At 43.7% G+C, this 16,889-nt stretch overlaps 2 protein-coding genes across 2 annotated transcripts; one reads left to right on the top strand and one right to left on the bottom strand.

Annotated features, from left to right (window-relative positions):
• Positions 1–151: 151 nt before the first annotated feature.
• On the bottom strand, positions 152–6,014 carry LOC110509748 (phosphoglycerate mutase 2). The gene is made up of 3 exons (XM_021590831.2): positions 5,493–6,014; positions 4,369–4,549; positions 152–532 (listed from the first exon to the last, which is right to left on the bottom strand). Exons 1-3 carry the CDS (start codon positions 5,907–5,909, stop codon positions 363–365), a joined length of 768 nt encoding a protein of 255 aa, XP_021446506.1. The 5' UTR covers positions 5,910–6,014; the 3' UTR covers positions 152–362.
• A 5,037-nt stretch (positions 6,015–11,051) lies between these two features.
• Positions 11,052–13,935, top strand: LOC110509749 (neurofilament light polypeptide). Its single transcript, XM_021590833.2, has 4 exons — positions 11,052–12,188; positions 12,500–12,624; positions 12,768–13,210; positions 13,346–13,935. The coding sequence occupies exons 1-4, from the start codon at positions 11,136–11,138 to the stop codon at positions 13,609–13,611; spliced, it is 1,887 nt and encodes a 628-aa protein (XP_021446508.2). The 5' UTR covers positions 11,052–11,135; the 3' UTR covers positions 13,612–13,935.
• Positions 13,936–16,889: the final 2,954 nt, after the last annotated feature.

A 16,889-nucleotide genomic window follows, 5' to 3' on the forward strand; every position in this document is an offset into this window, starting at 1 on the left:
GAATTACCCATCAGGGAGAGAAGGAAGATCAGGTCATGGAGGATAAATTTCCATTGAGAAAAGGTGGAGCAAGAGAGGAAAGGATGAAAAAGATTATAAAGGAGGAAAAATGTCAAAACAGATGGAGAAAGAGGAAAGAGATAAAAGCAGAAACAGGAAAAGACACAAAAAGGTGTTTTCTTTATTTGTTGTGTCAGACTGTTGTGCCCTTAACACAGGGCTTCACCAACACCTACAGTGGGACTGTGACACTCCACAATAGTGTGTGTGTGTGCGTGTGTGTTTGGTTGAGTGGACAAGGCTTGAGCGGGGGGAGGGACAGTCACTTTTTCTCTTTCTCCTCTTGATGTCTCCAGGCTGGCTTACTTCTTAGCTTTGCCCTGGGCAGCTACAGCCTCCATGGCCTTCTTCACAGTCTCAGCGTCTCCCAGGAAAGCCATGGGCTTGACGGGCTTCAGGTTTGCATCCAGCTCGTACACAATGGGGATACCTGTTGGCAGGTTCAACTCCATGATGGCAGCGTCTGACATGCCTGACGAGACAGACAGAAAGACGTGTTAGGAGTGAGCAGAGGTTAGTCTGTGAAATCAAGACTGATCATCCACATAGAGGAAATTCACATAAGGCAATGTATTTGACATGTGTATTCCCAGTGGAGGGTAAGTACAGATCCTCAAAGGCTGGTATATTTCTTAGCTAGTACCACCTTTGACAGGGGAGGTCGTCCATACTCCTCTTTCAGGGGAGCGCTAGGGGGGCCACTAAGTAGCTTGTTTCAGCAGACTTTACCTTTCTCTGCCCTTTCCCTCTGCCCTTTTGTCACCCCCTCTCCCTCTGCAACCCTACAACCCAGCAACCCTGTCGGCATCACCCCGGTCCCACCACTCCTGGAGAATGCAGAACCTTTCTGCAGAAAGGTCGTGTCAGTAACGGGAACCGTGCCCATGGCCTTTTCCACTGTGTCTGTCTGAGCTCCAGGGAGAGAGCAACAAGCTATTTATAGACTCCTGGTTATCTGGAAATGTGCCTTCAGAAAATATTCACACACCTTAAGTTTTTCCACATTTGGTTGTGTTACAGCCTGATTTTGTTTACACAGTACCCCATAATGTCAAAGTGGAATTATGTTTTGAGAAAAATATATATATTCATAAAAAATAATTTAAAAAGCTGAAATGTCTTGAGTCAATAAGCACTCAACCCCTTTGTTATGGCAAGCCTAAGTAAGTTCAGGAGTAAAAATGTGTTTAACAAGTCACATAATAAGTTGCATGGACTTTATGTGCAATAATAGATTTTAACATGATTTTTGGATGACAACCTCATCTCTGTACCCCACACATTGTCCCTCAGTCAGGCAGTGAATTTCAAACACATATTCAACCACAAAGACCAGGGAGGTTTTCCAATGCCTCGCACATTCATAGACTTGTCCTGAAGCCACTCCTGCATTGTCTTGGCAGTGTGCTTAGGGTCGTTGTCCTGTTGGAAGGTGAACCTTTGCCCCAGTCTGAGGTCCTGAGAGCTCTGGAGCAGGTTTTCATAAAGGATCTCTCTGTACTATGCTCCGTTCATCTTTGCCTCAAACCTGACTAGTCTCCCAGTCCCTGCCGCAGAAAAACATTCCCTCTGCATTATGCTGCCACCACCATGCTTCACTGTAGGGATGGTGCCAGGTTTCCTCCAGACGTGACGCTTGGCATTCAGACCAAAGAGTTCCATCAAACCAGATAATCTTATTTATCATGGTATGAGAGTCCTTTAGGTGCCTTTTGGCAAACTCCATGCGGGCTGTCATGTGTCTTTTACTGAGGAGTGTCTTCCTTCTGGCCACTCTACCATAAAGGCCTGATTGGTGGAGTGCTGCAGAGATGGAAGGTTCTCCCATCTCCACAGAGGAACTCTAAAGCTATGTCAGAGTGATCATCTCCCTGACCAAGGCCCTTCTTCCCCGATTGCTCAGTTTGGCTGGTGTTTAGCTCTAGGAGGAGTCTTGGTGGTTCCAAACTTATTCCATTTAAGAATGATGGAGGCCACTGTGGTCTTGGGGACCTTCAATGCTGCAGACATTTTTTGGTACACTTCCCCAGGTCTGTGCCTCAACACAATCCTGTCTCGGAGCTCTACGGACAATTCCTTTGACCTCATGGCTTGGTTTTTGCTCTGTGCTCTGACATGCACTGCCAACTGTGTGACCTTATATAGACAGGTGTTTGCCTTTCCAAATCATATCCAGTCAATTGAATTTACCACAGGTGGACTCCAATCAAGTTGTAGAAACATGTCAAGATGATCAATGGGTACGGGATGCACCTGAACTCAATTTCGAGTCTCATAGCAAAGGGACTGAATACTTATGTAAATAAGGTATTTCGGTTTTAAAAAAGTATAAATTTGAAACAAATTCAAATAACCTGCTTTTGCTTTGTCATTATGGGGTATTGTGTGTAGATTGCTGAGCAAATGTTTTCTTTAATCCAATTTAGAAAAATCAATTTGACTACTACATGATTCCACATGTATTATTTCATAGTTTTCATGTCTTCACTATTATTCTACAATGTATAAAATAGTAAAAATAAAGAAAAACCCTTCAATGACTAGGTGTGTCCAATCTTTTGACTGGTACTGTGTATATATTTATATATATATATATATAATGTATAGACACTACAGTTCAAAAGTTTGGGGTCACTTAGAAATGTTCTCGTTTTTGAAAGAAAAACACATTTTTTTGTCCATTAAAATAACATCTAGTTGATCAGAAATAAAGTGTAGACATTGTTAATGTTGTAAATGACTATTGTAGCTGGAAATGACAGATTTTTCGTGGAAATCTACACAGGCGTACAGAGGCCCATTATCAGCAACCATCACTCCTGTGATCCAATGGCACGTTGTGTTAGCTAATCCAAGTTTATCATTTTAAAAGGCGACTCCGGGATGCTAGCCTTCTAGGCAGAGTTGCAAAGAAAAAGCCATATCTCAAACTGGCCAATAAACATAAAATATTAAGATGGGCAAAAGAACCCAGACACCGGACAAAGGAACTATGCCTAGAAGGCCAGCATCCCGGAGTCGCCTCTTCAATGTTGACGTTGAGACTGGTTTTTTTGCGGGTACTATTTAATGAAGCTGCCAATTGAGGACTTGTGAGGCATCTGTTTCTCAAACCAAACACTCTAATGTACTTGTCCTCTCTCTCAGTTGTGCATCGGAGCCTCTCACTCCTCTTTCTATTTTGTTTAGAGACAGTTTGCGCTGTTCTGTGAAGAGAGTAGTGCATAGCGTTGTACGAGATCTTCAGTTTCTTGGCAATTTCGCACATGGAATAGCCTTGATTTCTCAGAACAAGAATAGACTGACGAGTTTCAGATGAAAGTTATTTGTTTCTAGCCATTTTGAGTCTGTAATCTAACACACAAATGCTGATGCTCCAGATACTCAACTAGTCTAAAGACCAGTTTTATTGCTTCTATAATCAGGACAACAGTTTTAATTTGTGCTAACATAATTGTAAAAGGGTTTTCTAATATTCATTTAAAATGATAAACTTGGATTAGCTAACACAACATGCCATTGGAACACAGGAGTGATGGTTGCTGATAATGGGCCTCTGTACGCCTATGTAGATATTCCATAAAAAATCTGCCGTTTCCAGCTACAATAGTCATTTACAACATTAACAATGTCTACATGGTATTTCTGATCAATTTGATGTTATTTTAATGGACAATTTTTTTTGCTTTTCTTTCAAAAACAAGGACATTTCTAAGTGACCCCAAACTTCTGAACGGTAGTGTATATATATATTTATATGACTGGGTGCATGTGGTGTACCATACTATGCCTACAGGCCCAGCAGCTGTATTCTCACTGAACCACAGTAAACAAACAGTTAGGTGATTAACTGTAATGTCATGAGTGTATCATTACGTTAGTATTATCATTGTATTGCCATTACCATCATTACTACTGTGTACCATCATTACTACTGTGTACCATCATTACTACTGTGTACCGTCATTACTACTGTGTATCATCATTACTACTGTGTATCATCATTACTACTGTGTACCATCATTACTACTGTGTATCATCATTACTACTGTGTACCATCATTACTACTGTGTATCATCATTACTACTGTGTATCATCATTACTACTGTGCATCATCCTTACTTGTTGCAGGCTGCAGACCTTTCAGTTTGTGCAGGGGCTATGCATCTGTTAGATCTGTGAGTCATGTGATGTTTGACAACATGCCAACATTCCTTGTGAAACATTATCTCTAACCTTTTCTCTGTACCTCCTCTACCACTTCCTGACTCCCCTGTGTCCGCCACTGCAGCAGCCCATAATACCAACCCTCTAAGTGCTTGACAATTCCGCGGAGGCTGTTGCCGTGGGCAGCGATGATGACATTCTTGCCAGCCTTGATCTCAGGTACGATGACATCGTTCCAGTAGGGCAGGGCACGGGCAATAGTGTCTTTCAGGGACTCACATGTGGGCAGCTCACCGGGCTTCAGGCCCTTGTAGCGCCTTGACTGGTGGGAGGACAGAACAGCATGTTGGGTTACACTGCACAAATGTATCATCACAAAAGCAGGTATGATGTAACATCCTAGAGGGCTGCAAATGAAACCTGGCAAAGCCTACGTAGTACCTCAAGCAGTACATGTCAGAGGAAATCACCCAAGTCATAGACTGTTGTCTCTGCTACCTCACGGCAAGCGGTACCGGAGCGCCAAGTCTAGGTCCAAAATGCTCCTTAGCTTCTACCCCCAAGCAATAAGACTGGTGAACAATGAGACTGCCCCCTCCCCTTTATTTTACACTGCTGCTACTCGCTGTTTATTATCTATGCAGTCACTTTACCCCTACCTACATGTACAAATTACTTCAACTAACCTGTACCCCTGCACATTGACTCGGTACCAGTACCCTCTGTATATAGCCTTGTTATTGTTATTTTATTTTGTTACTTTTAAAAAACATTTTTACTTTAGTTTATTTAGTAAATATCTTCGTAACTTAACTTAAAACTTAATCGTTGGTTAAGGGCTTGTAATTAAGCATTTCACGGTAAGGTCTACACCTGTTCTATTCGGGGCGCATGTGACAAATAACATTTGATTTCATTTGATTCGTACAGTACATGTTTTGGCTCATACAAGTAACAAGTCTTACATGAGAAGTTCTAGAATTTCATCCAACACTGTTCCATCCATCCAATGAATGCTTTTTTACTTCGACTGAAACCTGCAAGTCTTGCAGGATCTCCTAAGCAAGTCATAAATCTCCTGAAATTGACTGGTTTCCTTGTACAATGGGAACATATTCCAGGGGTAGTTGCACGCAACGCTTTAAAATAATGTGTCAGGTGTTATTATTATTATTATTATGTTAGCAGTCACAGACCTAAAATGTGGTTCACAAGTCTGTTTTGTGATGTACTACTATTCACCACCAGCAACACCGGCCTCTTACTTCACTGATGATCTTGTGGAAGGCGTGGTCGTGTTCCATGGGGGGAGGGGGGATGTCGAAGGAACGACGCCAGATCTTGACCTGCTCCTCTCCGTGCTTCTCGGCTGTCTCTGCCTTGTTGAGACCTGTCAGGCCGCCGTAGTGGCGCTCGTTCAGACGCCATGTGCGGTACACGGGAAGCCACATCTGGTCTGTGCCCTCCAGGATGGTCCACAGGGTCTTGACTGCTCGCTTCAGCACGGAGGTGTGGCAGATGTCAAACTTCATTCCGGCGTCCTTGATGGCCTTAGCACCACGTTTGGCCTCTTCCAGGCCCTTCTCGCTGAGGTCGGCATCAAACCAGCCGCAAAATTTGTTGTACTGGTTCCACTCACTCTCGCCATGACGGACGATCACCAACTTATGGGCAGTAGTCATGCTTGCAGTGTTGCTTTAAATTCCTTTACCAAACACACGAGACACGGCCCTACCTTATGGTACAAACACTCTGAGACCAACAGCCCAGAGCGACTCCTCACACACTCTTTTTATAGCATTCTGGAATGAGGCCCTGCATAGCAGCCGGGCGTAAACTGCTCTCCACCAATGAGGGCACTTCACCCCCTGATGGACAGCTAGGCTCAGCCAATAGGGCAGTGCCTCACATGGACTGGAGGGACATGTCCCAGCTGGGAAGGCCAGAGGTCAGGGATTGAGCTAAAATAGCAACATGACTTTTAAACCGAGAGCTGTGAAATAAAAGTGTAAAGATCAGAGTAAGCTTCTGCTGCTGAGGTGCTGTAGAGTGCACAGGAGGCTGCAGAGGGGAGGATGGCTCATAATAATGTCCGAAATGGAGCAAATGGAATGGCATCACACACATGAAAACCATGTGTTTTATATATTTGACCTATTCCACCTATTCCGCTCCAGCCATTACCACGAGCCCGTCCTCCCCAATTAGGGTGCTAACAACCTACTGTGGTAGAGTTTCTGACATCAATAAAAGACAATGGAATTAGTAATCTAACTCCAAAACTAGAACTGATACAGGCAACTATACTATGCAATGAGGTAGTAGTGACTAGGGTAAAACAGACTAAAACATTCTGTCTCAACATGGGGTTACGTTAGGGGAAGTTGAATAATATCACACATACTCCAGTGGTCCTACTGTTTAATATCACACATACTCCAGTAGTCCTACTGTATAATATCACACATACTCTAGTAGTCCTACTGTATAATATCACACATACTCCAGTAGGTCTACTGTATAATATCACACATACTCCAGTAGTCCTACTGTATAATATCACACATACTCCAGTAGTCCTACTGTATAATATCACACATACTCCAGTGGTCCTACTGTTTAATATCACACATACTCCAGTAGTCCTACTGTATAATATCACACATACTCTAGTAGTCCTACTGTATAATATCACACATACTCCAGTAGGTCTACTGTATAATATCACACATACTCCAGTAGTCCTACTGTATAATATCACACATACTCCAGTAGTCCTACTGTATAATATCACACATACTCCAGTAGTCCTACTGTATAATATCACACATACTCCAGTGGTCCTACTGTTTAATATCACACATACTCCAGTAGTCCTACTGTATAATATCACACATACTCTAGTAGTCCTACTGTATAATATCACACATACTCCAGTAGGTCTACTGTATAATATCACACATACTCCAGTAGTCCTACTGTATAATATCACACATACTCCAGTAGTCCTACTGTATAATAACACACAAACTCTAGTTGTCCTACTGTATAATATCACACATACTCTAGTAGGTCTACTGTATAATAACACACATACTCCAGTAGTCCTACTGTATAATATCACACATACTCCAGTAGTCCTACTGTATAATATCACACATACTCCAGTAGTCCTACTGTATAATAACACACAAACTCTAGTTGTCCTACTGTATAATAACACACAAACTCTAGTAGTCCTACTGTATAATATCACACATACTCTAGTAGGTCTACTGTATAATAATACACATACTCCAGTAGTCCTACTGTATAATATCACACATACTCCAGTAGTCTTACTGTATAATAACACACAAACTCTAGTAGTCCTACTGTATAATATCACGCATACTCCAGTAGGTCTACTGTATAATGACACACATACTCTAGTAGTGCTACTGTATAATATCACACATACTCCAGTAGGTCTACTGTATAATATCACACATACTCCAGTAGTCCTAGTGTATAATATCACACATACTCCAGTAGTCCTACTGTATAATATCACACATACTCCAGTAGTCCTACTGTATAATATCACACATACTCTAGTAGTCCTACTGTATAATAACACACAAACTCTAGTAGTCCTACTGTATAATATCACACATACTCCAGTAGTCCTACTGTATAATAACACACAAACTCTAGTAGTCCTACTGTATAATATCACGCATACTCCAGTAGGTCTACTGTATAATAACACACATACTCCAGTAGGTCTACTGTATACTAACACACATACTCTAGTTGTCCTACTGTATAATAACACACATATTCTAGTAGTGCTACTGTATAATATCACACATACTCCAGTACGTCTACTGTATAATATCACACATACTCCAGTAGTCCTACTGTATAATAACACACATACTCTAGTAGTCCTACTGTATAATATCACACATACTCTAGTAGTCCTACTGTATAATAACACACATACTCTAGTAGTCCTACTGTATAATATCACACATATTCTAGTAGTCCTACTGTATAATATCACACATACTCCAGTAGTCCTACTGTGTAATATCACACATACTCCAATAGTACTACTGTATAATAACACACATACTCTAGTAGTCCTACTGTATAATAACACACATACTCTAGTAGTGCTACTGTGTAATATCACACATACTTCAGTAGGTCTACTGTATAATATCACACATTCTCTAGTAGTCCTACTGTATAATATCACACATACTCCAGTAGGTCTACTGAATAATATCACACATACTCTAGTAGCCCTACTGTATAGTATCACACATACTCTAGTAGTCCTACAGTATAATAACACACATATTCTAGTAGTGCTACTGTATAATATCACACATACTATAGTAGTGCTACTGTATAATATCACACATACTCCAAAGAACACAAATTAGAAACTGTACTTATTCCCAGTACAACCACTTTTGGGTCTCCACAGGACAACAGTCAGCAAATAAATACAGTCAGCAAATATTTATTTGGGATGTTTGAAATTCTATGTAGAAATGCACCAAGGTTTCAAACCACCCACTTAAACTCTGGGGCCATTACAGGTGAAAATACTGATTCAGCATTAAACTGACCGAGAGTCAGGGCGGAGCCCAAACTACAGGGCCAAGTCAATCAATGCCCCCTTTTACCAATCAAAGTATGAGCCACGTTGAGGAAAGAGAGAAATACAATATCAGCGAAGACAATAGTAATGGAACTCTGGGCATGTAGCCAATCTGCATATCTTATATCACAAAAAAGGACAGAGAGATAGAGGAATCACAAAGAGAGAGAAAGACTGAGGATGCTGCCGTGAGAGAGAGCGAGAAATAGAGAGAAAAGAGAGAGGTAGAGAGAAAGCAGGTAAAGCTGAAAGAGAAGGATGTATGAGAGAGAAGTGGAGAGGATACTGCGGGGCTGGGTGTGGAGGGGCTGGGTGTGGAGGGGCTGGGTGTGGAGGGGATGGGTGATAACACTACATAAGCCCCAGGCATTTTAAGAAATCAGTCGGGGGCTCAACTTACTGTTGAGAGTTAGAATAGTAGAGTATACAAGGTGCAATTTAGATTGTTGTGCATCGGCATTTTGACAGTCACTCAATTAGCCCATGTCAGTCACTGACAGTCCCTCAACTAGCCCATGTCAGCTAAAATGTTTTAGATTGGTAAATGAGTCTAGCCAGGTATCTATACTTGTAGTTATCATGGTCAAATTACCCTGACCTCCATGGGGCCCCCATTGATTTTGTTAGTCACTCTCACTCAGAAGTCATATTGACATGGCAAATGTGTAAAATTGCAGCAAACTTGCTTTGAAACTGCAACATTTTCTTTACAGCCCATGTTGTAAAAATAAATTAGCTTAGAGCCCCAAAAAGTGAAAGCCAGCCCTGAATACAGTTGATAACGCCTGGAACCGGCCCCGACTTTACTTATGACTCAGCTTGCGGCAGCACCCCGCACCTACTGTAGCCTAGCAACCCACATCCATCTCACCTTCAATGCTTCTGCTTTGAGAACTGTCAGCAAAATACACACATACAAAAGAGACACACAAACACACGTAAATTCATACACTCTCCTCAAATGTGTACAGGCAAAATGCATAATATACTCCACCTAAACATGGACTCATACCAGCCTGTTCTCTCACAAGATCCTCATACTATGCTTAAATGTATGGCAAGTCACTGTGCTATCCATTCTCTCAATCAACAGTCTGGGACAGTATAAAATGTGTATCTCCCCCACCCCTCTCAGGAGGAAGTGGAGGAGGAAAAGGAGGAAGTGGGTGTCAGCAAGGAGGAAGCAGAGTGTTATTGACCAGCTATGGTTCCCTCTTCACTCTGGAGCTGAAAGATAAGAAGCCTGTTTCTCTTGTTAGGGAATAAACATGACAATATAAAAAGACCATTCAACTTCTCTTCAAATTCCTCAGTGTCCCTTCCAACTAAGGCAATCATGAAAATGTATTTGAATTCATTTGACCTATTTTGTATAATAGATGCATTATCTATCATTATTATTATGATGATCTATTATTATGATTATCAATGCATTATCATCCCAAAAACACAAACACATCTTCACAGGCATCATCATATTTATACACATTATCATTACAGCATCTGATTCAGAACCTCACAAGTATCTACAGGCACCAAACAGTAGCTTCCCAGCCATAATGTATAAATAAATAAACACATACCATCCAGCCATGTGTTCGGTGTTTATCAATGTGGGTTTTCTGTGGTCATGGGTGTCGCTCTCTAATTGGCCAGCAGGGCAGGTGCTGTGTCACTGTATGAGGAGAAGCTGTGTATAATATCAATGCATAGGCTGCTGTAGAATGAGGACAGCCCATTCATTTTCTTCCCCTACAGGGAGGACTGCGAGACCTACATTCAAATGAATGACTCAAGTAATTTCATGCGACTATTCATTTTTACTCTCGGTGCAGGTACAGTGCAGATTTATATTTCATTATCCAGAGGCTTTAGCTATCTAACTCTACTTTCATGAACATTAACTTGTGAACATTAGTAGTCAAGGTTACTGTGTATGACAGAAACAGTGTAGAGAAACTAGAAACATGTTAACCTCCTTTGTACCCTCAAAAACACAAATATCTCTCCATCTGCAACCTCTCCCTCCCCCTCTCTTTCCTTCTTTCCTTTCCTTTCTCCCTCGCTGTCCGTTGCAGTGTAAGGCTATCGATCCCGCATAGTCAGAGTTTGGGAATGCGCCTGCGTCAGAGTTCTTCCTCCTGCTATAAAAGCTGGAGCCACTGCAGCAGCATCAGTCTGGGTTCTTCACCTGAGCCCTACAGACACATTGACACAGAGCCAGACAGCTGCCTGCCCTCCCAGCCCAGCCATGAGTACCCTCGGCTTTGACCCTTACTACTCATCCTCCTCCTATCGCCGCTGGCACGTGGAGGGAGCCCCCCGCGGAGTGGTGACCAAGGGGAGGTCACGATCGGCCTTCTCCTCCCACGCCTCCCCCCTCTCCTCCTCCGTGAGCTCCCGTCTGCAGTATTCCTCTCCTGGCCGGGCTCTGCATTCATCCATGGCCTCTTCCTCCTCTGTGGAACTGGAGCTGAGCCAGGCGACCCAGGTGAGCTCTGAATTCCGCACAGTGAGGACCCAGGAGAGGGCCCAGCTGCAGGACCTCAATGACCGCTTCGCTGGCTTCATCGAGCGTGTGCGGGAGCTGGAGCAGCAGAACCGTGCACTGGAGGCTGAGCTGGTGATGCTGAGGCAAAGGCACGGTGAACCCTCCCGCCTGGCGGCCCTGTATGAGCAGGAGGCGCGGGCCCTGAGGGCCGCCGTGGATGAGGCGCGTGGGGAGCAGCAGGCCGCCTTGGGCCAGAGGGAGCGTCTAGAGCAGGCCCTGAGCGCCCTGCAGGCCCGCTACGAGGAGGAGGTGGTGGCCCGCGAGGACGCGGAGGGCAGGCTGCTGGATGCACGGTGTGGGGCCGACCAGACTGCCCTGGCCAGGGCTGAGCTGGAGAAGAGGGTGGAGACCCTGCTGGACGAGGTGGCCTTCCTCAAGAAGCTCCACGAGAGGGAGGTGGTGGAGCTCCAGGCCCAGGCCCAGCTGGGGGCCCAGGTGGCTGTGGAGATGGAGGCAGCCACACCAGACCTGTCCGGTGCTCTGAGGGACATCCGGGCCCAGTACGAGAGGCTGGCGGCCAAGAACATGCAGTCTGCTGAGGAGTGGTTCCATGGGAAGGTGGGCTCCCTGACGGAGAGTGTTGCCCAGCACAGCGACGCGGTGAGGAGCTCCAGGGATGAGGCAGGGGAGTACCGCCGGCAGCTCAAGGCCCACCTGCTGGAGATCGATACCTGCCGCGGTCTCAACAAGTCTCTGGAAAACCAGCTACACATCATGGAGGACAAGCAGAGCGCTGAGATCAGCAACATGCAGGTCAGTGGTGGTACTGCAGGACGAATTAAACAGCAAATCTGGATTGATGCAAATACCTCAGAATAAATGCAATCTTAATGTGAATTTATTTATGTTTAGAAACTGCTTACTAATAGGTAAATTACTATATCAGAATACAAGACACCAACAATGTTTTATATTTTGTGCCAAGTGTAACTGATTTAGTAATACAGAATAGGAACAAATAAGATTATTTTGAATACATTTAAAATTTCATCCATTCAGACATTTTAGGCATATTACCTGTATTTTTTTTTATCCACTTCATAACCTTTAAACGTCTCCCATAGGACACTATTGGCCAGCTGGAGAATGATCTGAGAGCCACCAAGCAGGAGATGGCTCGCTACCTGAAGGACTACCAGGACCTGCTGAATGTTAAGATGGCCTTGGACATTGAGATTGCTGCCTACAGGTAGGATGCTATGAGGAGCATTGGCCAGAGCTTCAACTTAAACAAATATAATGTGATAATACTAATGCCAGTCCAGGTCAAGGAAAGTCTTTTGCTCTTTTATTCTAAAGTTTTATCTTTCCCACGATCCTTTACTTTTCCAGGAAGCTGCTGGAGGGGGAGGAGTCTCACTTCAGTGTGGGCGGATCAGGGGGTATGTCCAATGTCTATGGCCACAGCTTGTCAGTCATGCCCTCCTTCAGCCGCTCCATGTTCTCAATGCAGTCAAGCCTGAGCTCTGGCGCCCCCTACCTGATGACCTCACGCTTCCTCGGCTCCTCATTCGTCTCTGGAGAAGACATCATCTCTACCAGCCTGGCCCAGCGGGACTCTGCCAGCCCACCACAGGAGGAGGAAGAGGGGGAGAAGGAGGAAGAGGAGGCGATGGCAGAGGAAGAAGCAGAAGAGAAGAAAGAGGAGGGACAGGAGGAGGAAGAAGAGGGTGGAGAGGAGAAGGAGGAAAAGGGAGAAGAGAAAGAGGAAGATGAGGATGAGGGAGGCGAGGAGGAGAAGGAAGATGGAGAGGATGCTAAGGATGGAGATCAAGGTTAGCGTTGGGATATTTCCCCTCAAAGAGTATTCTCTATTGTTGTTGTGTATGGCTTACATGCTGACATTTTTACAAACCTGTATACTAACTAAATTATTCCTCTATTCTCAATTATTTCCTTTTTTGATATAGGTGGAGATGAGAATGCAGAAGAGGATGGAGAGAAAGATAAGGACGAGGGTGGGGAGCAGGATGGAAAGGAAGGTGTGGAAGAGGAGCGGGTAGAGAAAGAGGGAGGAGATGATAAAGAAGGGGGAGATAAAGATGAAGAGGTGAAAGATGAAGGTAAAAGTGAGGAGAAAAAAGATGACGACTCAGAAACCAAAGAAGGGAAGGGCGAACCAGAGATGTCCAAGAGTGAGGAGAAGAGAGAAAAATCTGCCGAAGAGAAAGACTAATCTGAAATACCAAAGGCTGAAAAGTAAGTTTGTGGCCCAAGACCACACAAGCCAAAAGACAGTCTAATAAAACCTCAGCTCGGCAAACAGCAGAAATACCCAACATTATCGACTCCAGTATGCTTGTTAACAAGGTGCTCAATACAATGTCTTTTAGTGCACTAATGCATCAAAATCAAGGTTATCTGCTAGCAGTTATAAGTCAATAAAATCAATAAAGGTCACACAATTCCTCTAGTGTGTGTGTAAGAGTGTGTGTGCTATGCCTGTGCAAGTCTGTGAGAGTGTGGTTTTGGATGGTTGAATAAATACTTTTGAAAGCCATGCAGAGTGTGAAATTGATTGTTTTTGTCCTTATACTGAATCATGCTGAATAATAACTCAGTAAACAGTATTTATCATAGTTTGGGTTTTATCAGGATGAAATGTTGAACATATCATTGATACATCTTGAAGGTGCTTAAAAACATGACCACATAGTTAACCACAATGTGAAAACATATAAGGCCTGTTGTTCATCATACATGACGGCAGGTCCTTTCTCAATGAATTCATTAAAACATTTAACAGGTTATGTGTCATGATTTATAAACATTTTGTAAATGTTGAAAAAAACGATCTATAGAATGGTTTATAAGCTGCTTGTAACAAGACAGAGTACTGTTTAACGATGCTTATTAGCCTATCAGACACACACACACACACACACACACACTGGTGTGTTGCACAGAATTAGATATCTCTGTGTGTTGCATTTCAGGTAACCTGTCTATAATGCCGATCATGAATGCCGAACACAGCTAGTTCTCTGGGTTTGGAGTTGCCTACATCGACATTCGGGGCACGCAGGCACAATCACGACGCACTGGCAGGGATCTGATCTTTTTTTGTACTTTATTCCATCTTGAGGGAGCACTAACCTGGCAAGGTCCACATCAGAGGCTCCATCAGCTATGCAGCTCAGGTCCAATGTGTCTGAGAACAGATGCCGAGGAACGGGAGGAACTTCAGAGAGGGATGGCATTTTTATTACCTAATTTCAGGGCTGAGAACGATCAAATCTGGGATCAGTCCTGTGTTTTTATTGCTTTTAAGACATTGAAATACTGTGGAGCTGATTTTATGACTCTTCACAATTTAGTTGCTTCCTTCGGCACTCTACGTGAGTGCTGAGCTAAAATCCTGAGAGGAAGAATGTTAGCAATCAGCAGAGTCACCCATGGACAGCACCCAACATGGGTCTGCAATCAGCAGAGTCACCCATGAACAGCACCCAACATGGGTCTGCAATCAGCAGAGTCACCCATGGACAGCACCCAACATGGGTCTGCAATCAGCAGAGTCACCCATGGACAGCACCCAACATGGGTCTGCGATCAGCAGGGTCACCCATGGACAGCACCCAACATGGGTCTGCGATCAGCAGTCACCCATGGACAGCACCCAACATGGGTCTGCAATCAGCAGAGTCACCCATGGACAGCACTCAACATGGGTCTGCAATCAGCAGAGTCACCCATGGACAGCACCCAACATGGGTCTGCGATCAGCAGAGTCACCCATGGACAGCACCCAACATGGGTCTGCGATCAGCAGAGTCACCCATGGACAGCACCCAACATGGGTCTGCGATCAGCAGAGTCACCCATGGACAGCACCCAACATGGGTCTGCGATCAGCAGAGTCACCCATGGACAGCACCCAACATGGGTCTGCGATCAGCAGAGTCACCCATGGACAGCACCCAACATGGGTCTGCGATCAGCAGAGTCACCCATGGACAGCACCCAACATGGGTCTGCGATCAGCAGAGTCACCCATGGACAGCACCCAACATGGGTCTGCAATCAGCAGGGTCACCCATGGACAGCACCCAACATGTCTTCAATTTAATATAATAGTCACATACTAAATTCCAAACAACCAAAATCGCTTAAAACAATTAACTTGCGCGTAATGAGGCACCAGGCAAAACTGCATTGCAGAGGACTGGATACAGCACCTTCAGAAAATATTCACACATCTTGACTTTTTCCACATTTTGTTTTGTTACTACCTGAAATTAAAATGAATTAAATTCAGATTGGGTGCCACTGGCCTACACACAATACCCCATAATGTCAACATGGAATTATGTTTTTTGACATTCTTACACATTTATTCAAAGTGAAAAGCTGAAATGACTTGAGTCAGTATGTATACATTCCCTTTGTTATGGCACGCCTAAATAAGTTTAGGTATAAAACTAAAAGCTAATCAAGTCACATAATAAGTTGGATGTGTGCATAACAATGTTTAATATGATTTTTGAATGACAACCTCATCTCTGTACCCGACACAGACAATTATCTGTAAGGTTCCTCAGTTGAGCAGTGAATTTCAAACACAGATTCAAACACAAAGACCAGGGAGGTTTTCAAATGCCTCGCAAAGAAGGGCACCTATTGGTAGATGGGTAAAAATAAAAAACGCAGACATTGAATATCCCTTTTAGCATGGCAAAGTAATCAATTACACTTTGGATGGTGTATCAATACAACCAGTCACTGGTTGGTCGGGGTGGGTGCTCATATAACATGATTGTCTAGCAACCGCTTGGTGGGTGGGCATATAAAATGTACTTAACAGATGTACTTTTACTATGTTACTGCTATGTTACTGCTATTTACTATGTCTGCCCCTGGGTCCAGTTTGACGTACTAGGGCAGAGGCTTTACATGTATTGGAATTAAAACGTGACAAGTTTTATAACCCACTGCTTTTTTGCCTGCTTTGGTTTGTTTTTATTCATGCAATTTGGCAAAGTCCACTGATGAAAAGGGTTGAAATCGCACTGAGTGAGCATAGAGCGTCGTCCCCGCAGTGTCGTCCCCGACCAGCAGTGTCGGCAGGGGCAGTAAGGTTCAGCCCAGATCAGATGAGGACAAGCAACGTGAGGACAAACAACGGAGAAACAGCTCATATAGTCAATTTACAGTCGTAGCCGACAGGCAGACCTCTCTAAGGTTTTTCTTCTTGTGATATATGTTGTAATCTTATTTGTTTATTTTACTTCATGAGATTACAGCTGGATGCGCTCACATCGGACAATTTAACTTAAATTGAGCTGCTTTCGTGTGTCCCTTTTACAGCACGCAGCAAAGGGAAAGTGTGCAGACACATGCCACAGTCCTAGCTAGGCTACTAAAATGTTGCAGTCTGGTTTGGGTTTTTAAAGCTTGACAATGAATAACCAAAAAACAAAACCTGCAAGAAAACACCATGCAAAAGAGAAACAC

This window comes from Oncorhynchus mykiss, chromosome Y, assembly GCF_013265735.2.
Source record: "Oncorhynchus mykiss isolate Arlee chromosome Y, USDA_OmykA_1.1, whole genome shotgun sequence".
Lineage (NCBI taxonomy): Eukaryota > Metazoa > Chordata > Actinopteri > Salmoniformes > Salmonidae > Oncorhynchus > Oncorhynchus mykiss.

What these genes read in the sequence shown, in the direction of transcription:
- LOC110509748 (XM_021590831.2), bottom strand. Translation starts at nt 5,909, where the DNA reads ATGACTACTGCCCATAAGTTGGTGATCGTCCGTCATGGCGAGAGTGAG. An exon ending in TCCACAAGATCATCAGTGAA is followed by an intron (nt 4,550 to 5,492) that starts GTAAGAGGCCGG and finishes TCCTCCCACCAG; the next exon opens with TCAAGGCGCTACAAGGGCCT. An exon ending in AATTGTCAAGCACTTAGAGG is followed by an intron (nt 533 to 4,368) that starts GTTGGTATTATG and finishes CTGTCTCGTCAG; the next exon opens with GCATGTCAGACGCTGCCATC.
- LOC110509749 (XM_021590833.2), top strand. Translation starts at nt 11,136, where the DNA reads ATGAGTACCCTCGGCTTTGACCCTTACTACTCATCCTCCTCCTATCGC. An exon ending in ATTGAGATTGCTGCCTACAG is followed by an intron (nt 12,625 to 12,767) that starts GTAGGATGCTAT and finishes TTACTTTTCCAG; the next exon opens with GAAGCTGCTGGAGGGGGAGG. An exon ending in TGCTAAGGATGGAGATCAAG is followed by an intron (nt 13,211 to 13,345) that starts GTTAGCGTTGGG and finishes TTTTTGATATAG; the next exon opens with GTGGAGATGAGAATGCAGAA.